Source organism: Lolium rigidum, chromosome 7 (genome assembly GCF_022539505.1).
Source record: "Lolium rigidum isolate FL_2022 chromosome 7, APGP_CSIRO_Lrig_0.1, whole genome shotgun sequence".
Taxonomy (NCBI): domain Eukaryota; kingdom Viridiplantae; phylum Streptophyta; class Magnoliopsida; order Poales; family Poaceae; genus Lolium; species Lolium rigidum.
Window position 1 is genome coordinate 12319799 of NC_061514.1, and position 8864 is coordinate 12328662.

An 8864-nucleotide genomic window follows, 5' to 3' on the forward strand; every position below is an offset into this window, starting at 1 on the left:
CTCCTGACGCAGAGACCTGGTGCGTTCTTCTGACGGGGCGGACAGGTCCACTCCATCGAGCGCGCCTTCGGGTGAGAACCCCTTCCACCTGATGCCGTGTGAGCGGGTCCTCTGGAAAGAGCCGATGAGGTCGGCTTCGAGGATAGCTTTGACCTCGTCATACTTCTTCTTGAGCTCCTCAGTCAGATCTTCGTACGTGACTGGAGTGCCTTCCGCCATCTCAGATGTAGATGGCGATGCGATTGATGTCGAAGACTGTCCCACCGGGCGTGCCAGAATGTGTTGCGGTCAGAAACCCACCGACGAGCAGCGACGGGCAACACAGTAGAGCCGGGAGGCTCCCAGGACTGCGGCTGGCCCTGGTCCCTCGAGCGACGGCCCGCAAAGACTCGGCACGCACGTCCGATGCTGATGCAAGGGCGTGCCACCTGACCTATACCTGGTCAGGAAGGTGATGGATTTTCCTCGCTTAGTTTCCTGCATGGCATACACGTAAACATTAAATACGAGCCTCGATCGGCTCTCAGGTTGTCCTGTGAATCGGCTCAAGGAGCCGATCCACCCACGATTCGTACGAGGTGTACGATCACATGGTGGTCCTGCTTGATCGATACAAAGCTAAAACGATCTACTACGATTTAGGGTTTTCACCACATAATCGGAACATCCTACGCGTGATTGAGCCTGGCGGCCACGCACGGTGATCATAAACCGACCCTAGATAAGGCCTAAAAACCAACATGAATTTGATCCCCGGAACATCTTGTCTAGGGCTAGCAAACTACACCCTACGTGCCACTGGATCCTTCAACCCGTTTGTAAGGCCTAAATATGCAGATATTAAACTAATCCTTGAAGAACAAGGAGCAATCATAACGGATCGGATCTACTAAATAATGATCAAGCGAGGTGTCGCCCTTACACCTAAGATAGGTGTAAGGGCGGCTAGACGTCTAGGGGTTGCACGGACGAAAGCACATGATACGATGAAACAATGCTAACCCTAACACGTCTACGATAACCACGTTGCTCGCCATCAACAAGGCTTCAGCACGAGCAACGCATGAACAGCGAATAAACTTGTACTGCCTAGATCGCAAGATGCGATCTAGGCAGCATGATGCTTACCCGGAAGAAACCCTCGAGACAAGGGAGTTGGCGATGCGCCTAGATTGGTTTGTGGTGAACGTGATTGTTGTTTATTCCAGAAACCCTAGATACATATTTATAGTCTGTAGACTTTCTAACGTGGGAGTAATCCCAACCGTGTACGAGCCAAATTCTATCTAACCGACACGTATCCTACTATATTTACAGATACACGGGCAAACTAGCCCAAACTTTGTATACAAGGCCGATTCATGCATATCTTCCATGTATATTCTTCAAGCCCATCTTCAATCGCGGCCCACCTCTGATCCGGTCAAATTCTGGTGATAACACCGGCACGCCGCCGGGACGGGGAAGTGCCCCCGGAATGCTTCTCCATCGACACCACCGCCATCTTCATCAACACTGCTGTCTCCCATGAGGAGGGAGTAGTTCTCCATCGAGGCTCGGGGCTGTACCGGTAGCTATGTGGTTAATCTCTGTCCTATGTGCTTCAATACAATAATCTCATGAGCTGCCTTACATGATTGAGATTCATATGATGATGCTTGTAATCTAGATGTCATTATGCTAGTCAAGTGGGTTTTACTTATGTGATCTCTGGAGACTCCTTGTCCCACGTGTGTAAAGGTGACAGTGTGTGCACCGTGTTGGTCTCTTAGGCTATATTTCACAGAATACTTATTCACTGTTATGAATGGCATAGTGAAGTGCTTATTTATATCCCTTTATGATTGCAATGTGTTTTGTATCACAATTTATCCATGTGCTACTCTAGTGATGTTATTAAAGTAGTTTATTCCTCCTGCACGGTGTAATGGTGACGAGTGTGTGCATCGTGTAGTACTTGGCGTAGGCTATGATTGTGATCTCTTGTAGATTATGAAGTTAACTATTGCTATGATGGTATTGATGTGATCTATGCCTCCTTTCGTAGCGTGAAGGTGACAGATGTGCATGCTATGTTAGTACTTGGTTTGGTTATGTTGATCTGTCATGCACTCTAAGGTTATTTAAACATGAACATCGAATATTGTGGAGCTTGTTAACTCCGACATTGAGGGTTCGTGTAATCCTACACGATTAGTGGTGTTCATCATCCAACAAGAGAGTGTAGAGTCTAGCATTTATCTATTTATTCTGTTATGTGATCAATGTTGAGAGTGTCCACTAGTGAAAGTATGATCCTAGGCCTTGTTCCTAAATACTGCTATCGCTGCTTGTTTACTGTTTTACTGCATCTCTACTGTCCGCAATATTACCACCATCAACCACACGCCAGTCCTGGGCAAAGCAATTTTCTGGTGCCGTTGCTACTGCTTATATTTATTCATACCACTTGTATTTCACTATCTCTTCGCCGAACTAGTGCACCTATTAGGTGTGTTGGGGACACAAGAGACTTCTTTCTTTGTGGTTGCAGGGTTGCTTGAGAGGGATATCTTTGACCTCTTCCTCCCTGAGTTCGATAAACCTTGGGTGATCCACTTAAGGGAAACTTGCTGCTGTTCTACAAACCTCTGCTCTTGGAGGCCCAACACTGTCTACAAGAATAGAAGCACCCGTAGACATCAAGTAGAAAACCTTAAACTTCCCCTGCTTTGCTTTGAGAATATGTCTGGTCGTAAGATAAATCTCTCAAAGAGTGAAGTGGTGGTGATCGGGGTCGCCAAGGAGGAACACCTCAGGGTAGCGGAGAGCCTTAACTGCTCTCTGTGGAAGCTCCCTTTGAAATACCCAGGGCTTCCAGTCTCGGATAAGGCCCTCTCGGTGGCAGACTGGCATTTCCTGACTGAGAAGGTGGGTCATCGGGTTGATCCTTGGCAGGGTCTTTTTCTAGCTTATGCGGGTAGACTAGAATTGACCAACTCATGCCTCTCGAGTTTACCGATGTTTGCGATGGGCCTATACCTCCTACATGACTCGACGCATGGCGCTATGAATAAATCCAGGGCACGCTTCTTTTGGGAAGGGGTGGGCCCCAAGAGGAAATACCATATGGTGGATTGGGACACGGTTTGTAAACCCAAGGCGTATGGGGGTCTGGGGATCCTCAATACAAAACGCATGAACATCGCCTTGATGGTCAAATGGGTTTGGAAACTGTACCAGGGGCTGAGGGTCTATGGGCAGACCTGCTCAGGGCCAAGTACCTGGGTGAGCACGACATTTTTTCCCCTAGGGTACCCACGCAGGGATCTCAGTTCTGGAACTCCATTCAGAAACTGAAGTGGTACTTCAAGCTAGGGGCTAGACACCAGGTCCACGACGGAAATAGGACCTACTTCTGGCTGGATTGGTGGACTGGGGCTAGGCCGCTCAGGGCGAGCTTCCCACTGCTTTTCGATTTCTGCGATAATCCGTTTGCTACGGTAGCGACGGTCGGAGTTGCCGATGGGTGGCACATTAGGTTCAGAAGGGCTTTCGGTATGGCGGAGACGGTCGAATGGGAGAACCTATGTAGGGTCTTTGACTTACACCCATTTAGTCAGGTGGAGAGATAAGGTGTCTTGGGGCCTGGAGGCGTCCGGGGAATTCTCGGTGAACTCCTTGTATTGTAGGTTATCGTTGGGGGCGGCGGTGACCCACTTCAAGGATGTCTGGAAAACTAGGGTTCCGCCCAAGATCAAGATTTTCCTTTGGCAGCTCCTCCGGGGTAGACTACCCTCTGGGATCAGCTGGTCAAGCGGCATGGACCTTCAGATAGAAGGTGTGCGCTCTGCGGGGAGGCAGAGGACTGTAACCACATATTCTTCCGCTATCACCTAGCCAGGTTTATGTGGGCGGGGGTTAGGGAACTCCTTGGCTGTGATTGAAACCCGGCAGGGGCTGGACAATTCCTGGATCTTGTCCATGGGGTATCGGGAGCGCTGCGTAGGCTAGTGTGGTTTACCTTTGCGGCACAAAGCTGGGCGCTTTGGAATATCAGAAATAAACTTGCTATCGAAGGGAAAATGATCAATGACCCGACTGATGCTATGTTACACATGTCTCTCTACATGCAGAAATGGAGGGTTCTGGTCAGACAGAAGGATAGGAGGCTCCTGGACGAGGCGATGGTGGAGGTGCGCAGGCTCCGGACGAGAGACGACGGCTGACTTCGTTCGGTTCGGTTCCGATGTGTGTGGGTCTAGTGTTTCAGACTTGTAGCGGCTACGGGCCCTTGGACGAGTGTACTGTCTTTTCAGCAGTGTGTTGTTGTGTAAAACTATGTTGTTCGACGTTGTGGATTTTATTTATAAAGCTGGGCCGAGTAGCCTTATGTTTAAAAAGAAAGAAAATTGAAGAGTCAATTCGGTGCATGTATAGTCGTGACGGTTCTTGCCGCACTCACTTGGGCAGGCTACCAAGCTGCACGGCACGCGGTTTCACCTCACGGACTGCACAATTTCTAGGCCAAGTTATGGACTAGCTGAAGTTTGCTCGTACTTGTACTAGTCAAAGAGTTGTACACGGTTAGTTTTTCACCTCTGCATATGGTCGTAATTGGTTACTTTTCCAAGTCGACGAATAGTACGTACACGCAAAACATTCGATCTTTGTATGCCGATCATTTTGCTCCGCTCGCCTATATATACCGAGTAGTCACACAATAACCAAACACCCACAAGTAGTACGTGCAGGCAGGATCCAAGAACAAAACATTTTGTGCAAAGTTTCAGCTGATCCACACCAGGGATGGGCGGCGCAGGAGGAGGAGGAGACGATGTGAAGCTGCTGGGGACGTGGGCGAGCCCGCACACCCTGCGAGTGCGACTCGCGCTCCGCCTCAAGGGCGTCAGCTACCACTACGTAGAGCAAGACCCCAACAAGGAGAACACCACCGGCGAGCTGCTCCTCCCTGGTAAGCAGCCGGTGATGATGATCCACGGCGGCAAGCCTGTTTGTGAGTCCTCCAACATATTGCAGTACATCGACGACGTCTTCACCGGGGTCGGGCCTGACCTCCTCCCCGCCGACAGCTACGAGCGTGCGGCCGCTCAATATTGGGCGGACTTCATCGACGACACGGTATATATTGTGTTTCCTTCCTTTCCGGGTGTCCTTCGTACTGCGGAATCCGATTAAACTTAGTTTAGCAGAAGGCACACGAGAAAATTTATCCCTTCAAGTTTTTGTAGGGGGGAGGGGGGAACTGAGCAAGCCTCAAGTTACATAGTTATCCGACCACTAAGTTACAGAAATTTCAGGAGAGGGGAGTTTTCTTTAGACTATTCATCCGGAACTTGTGATTTTTACCTAGACTACATATTTTCGAATTTGGGTATAAAACTTGACACACATATACATACGTGCATCGCCCCTTTACATGCGAAATTTTCTTTTTGATTTTTTAGAGGTCCGAAAATACGTATTTTGGGGCGCTATAGTATTCAGACTAGGTGCCACGACGTAATTCTATCATATTGGAGGCATTTTCCCATGGTTCTACTTTCTAATCTGTGGCGTGTGTGTGTGTCTGTGCACACAGCTTATAGAGGCGATGCACAAGGCGGCATGGGGCAAAACGGAGATTGAGAAGGCAGAGGGGAAGAATCAAGGGGCCGCCGCGGTGAGGGCCCTAGAGGGAGCTCTGAGAGAGTGTTCCACGCCATTCTTTGGGGGCAAAGCTGCCGGATATTTGGACATTGTGCTCGCCAGCCTTCTTCCGTGGGTGCAAGCCACAGACGCCCTGCAGGGCATCAAGACATTCGACCCCGCCAGGACACCGCTCCTGGCCGCATGGACCGACCGCTTCTGCGAGCTGAAGGCGGCCCAATCGGTTATGCCGGACGTGACCAAGGTGGTTGACTTTGCCATGGCCATGTCCCTTCGGCGCTCTGGCCAACAGAAAATGGTTGATGGTACCATTCTTTGGTTCATAACGATCCTTTCTATAGCTATATTCTACATGAGTTGGATGGTACTATAGAGCCAAGGTTTGAAACCAAATGGAGGAAACAGCCTCTCTAAAAATAGATACAGAAATAATCCGCAAAACAAGAATATATAGAGAAATAGTACTCATAAATTGTAAGCCGATGTGCATGTGTGCAGTCTTGCACTCGTATACTGATAAATGTATGTATATTTTTTTGTTTGTTTGTCTATATATCTAAAATGAAAAAGGTACCTCTATTAGTTAAAAGCGAGCGCTTCCATAAGCCCCCAAGCCAACAATTGCATAACCGTACCATTATGCATGTGCTCCTTCCGCCAGCGATAGCGGATCGGGTTAGGTTAGCCCCCGAAGATCCATATAGATTGTACCCTTGTACTCGTTGAAAGGGTATACAGTGTATGTACGTATCGGTTTTGTTTGGGCCACGTCGGATGGATCGATGTGGTGGTTATTGTAGGTTGTCACTTTCCATTCTCACGTCGTGATCAGCTCGTTGCAGCTGCCTGCTCGGCCATCTCCGATCTAGATCTGCTCCGGTGGATACTTGTCCGCCCGATTGCGGCAAGGATCCGGCGTCCGACGTTGGCCTGACTCCACCCCTCCCACGTTCGCCATTCATACATAGGGTTTTGATCCCTCGGTTTTGTTGAAGCCAGTCGATCCCTCACCACCGCCATTTCCACGTACCCCGGTCGATCGTAGCAGGCATGGCCGGTTACCTCGGCGATCTCCTATCCTTCCCGCATTCGGTGGATTGTTAGCCGTCCCCTCATGACAACGATACGGCGGTGATCGTCTGAGTCATCCACCCTCCGCCTACCCACGGTCGACATACAGGTCGGTCCATTACAAGGCAGAGCAAGAGGTCATGCGCACAGCCGCCGATCCCAACTTCCCGTGGCTGCTCAGATTTCCACCGACGCCCAGAAGGTTAGCCATCTGTGCCACACTGTTATTGCCTTCTTATTCCATGTACTTTCTAGGATGTATTGTCGCATGTGTGCTTAGGATTTAATTTGTTGTTCAGATTTTTATCAATTTTTGGGATATTTTTTTGTTGATCTGCATTACACAATGAATTTCAAGCCGAGTTTTTATGTTGGTGCATGACATGGTTCTATTACACAGCTTTGTTAATTAGGTCAGTGATGTTGGTTGTTTTATTTGGACAGATGGATGGTTCTACGGTTTCTAGGATTGACAATGAGAAAGTAACTATGGACGTTGATGACTCCAGATCGGAGGATTTTGATACATCATCTATCAACCGATGGTGATAGTAGCATTTTTGGTGATCCTGTAGCTGAGTCTGATAATGTGGATCACTCACATTTTCATATTTTATTCCTACAGTATGTGAATATCTTCTCCTTGAATTCTGCCTCCTTGTGGTAAATTTTGTAGATGGACATCGATGTTGATGATGAACCCGCCTCGGAAAATACGAGTGATGCATGTTTTATTTTTTCTTACTTGCCTTGTTTTAGTTGAAATTGAATATACATGTAATTTGCTACGACGCGTCGTTATGGATGCACTCATCCTCGCTTTTTTTTTTAGAAACACAGTACAAACACAGGCGCTCACATACACGCGCATACACTCACCCCTATGAACGCACACACGTACACCCTACCCCTATGAGCACCTCCGGAAGACTGAGCCGGCGGATTGGATCTTGAAATTGACGAAGTCACCACAGGCGCCTCGCTGTCGACGGGAACGTCGCCTCCCACTGAATGAATATTCCGCCTTTATGAGACACACAGATGTCAAACCTGGGATTTGAACTCTGGTGGGCTGGGAGTACAACCACCCTCCTAACCACCCAACCTCAGGTTGGTTCTCTCATCCTCGCTTTTCTCTCACCGCCACGATTGCCATGTTTTGGGCGAACTGGAAAAGAAGGCATATACAACAGCTCTGATAGGCCGGGAGCATGCAAAGCTGTTTTGGCACGCGGCAAATGATTTCTCTGGCTTGAAATGCCACAGTTGCACGAAGCAACTTATTTTGGCAAAAAACTATACGTGCTGATGTCCAGGTCATTAGATATACGGAGGCCCTTGCGTGTAGGTTAGCCCACAAAAACTTATGCGTGGCAATGACAACAGACGAAGCGTCTGCGAGGAAACTGACACCGACCCACACACGTACCGCTCGACAACAGACGAAGTCGTTACGGCCTTGCCTCGATACCGCGCGCTCCACATGATGCGGTCGTTGTCATCACCGCCTCCGCCGGCGGCCACTCCGGCGACCCGACGGGGGCGAGCCAGGAAAGCCCCGGCGTTTCACGTCTCCGTGTTCAAGCACATGGAGCTGCCGTGTGGGAGGGACTGGGCCGAGCTGCCCGCGGACGCGATCTCGTGCATCCTCCACAGGCTGGACCAGACGGAGCTCCTCATCGGCGGCGTGGCGGCGGTGTGCCGCTCCTGGCGCCGCGCCGCGAGAGGAGCCAGAGCTGTGGCGACGCATTGACCTGCGTGATTTTCATCATATTCCACCCTTCAACTGGCGAGTCGGACTCAGGAGTATCATGCGGGCTGCCCTGCGGCTCAGCGCGGGGCAGTGCCATACCTTCTTCGGCGAGCACCTCCACGATGACCACTTCGTCCTCCTCGCTGAGCAGTAAGGTCTTCTTCTTCTTCCCTAACCCCGCCTCTGGTTTGATGTCACGTATCCAATTGTTTGGTTGTTCATGCTAAATTGCAACAAATTTCTAGTTGCCGAATAAAATATTTGTTCCAGCTCTCCAGTAAAAACTAAATTTGTTTGGATACTATTGCCTCAGTTTTGTTATAGTATAATATATTTTGGGAGTTAATATTTTGGAAAGAAGAGAGTACTAGAAAAATGCATTTCCTGCTTA

General features: G+C 49.3%; 1 protein-coding gene across 1 annotated transcript; it reads left to right on the forward strand.

The window, feature by feature from the left end:
* Positions 1 to 4788: 4788 nt before the first annotated feature.
* LOC124670900 (probable glutathione S-transferase GSTU6) lies at positions 4789 to 6022 on the forward strand. Its single transcript, XM_047207364.1, has 2 exons — positions 4789 to 5121; positions 5582 to 6022. The coding sequence occupies exons 1-2, from the start codon at positions 4789 to 4791 to the stop codon at positions 6020 to 6022; spliced, it is 774 nt and encodes a 257-aa protein (XP_047063320.1).
* Positions 6023 to 8864: the final 2842 nt, after the last annotated feature.

Bases quoted from the DNA above. Each gene is read 5' to 3' on its own strand.
- LOC124670900 (XM_047207364.1), top strand. From the start codon at position 4,789: ATGGGCGGCGCAGGAGGAGGAGGAGACGATGTGAAGCTGCTGGGGACG. The intron at 5,122-5,581 runs GTATATATTGTG...CTGTGCACACAG, and splicing joins CGGACTTCATCGACGACACG to CTTATAGAGGCGATGCACAA.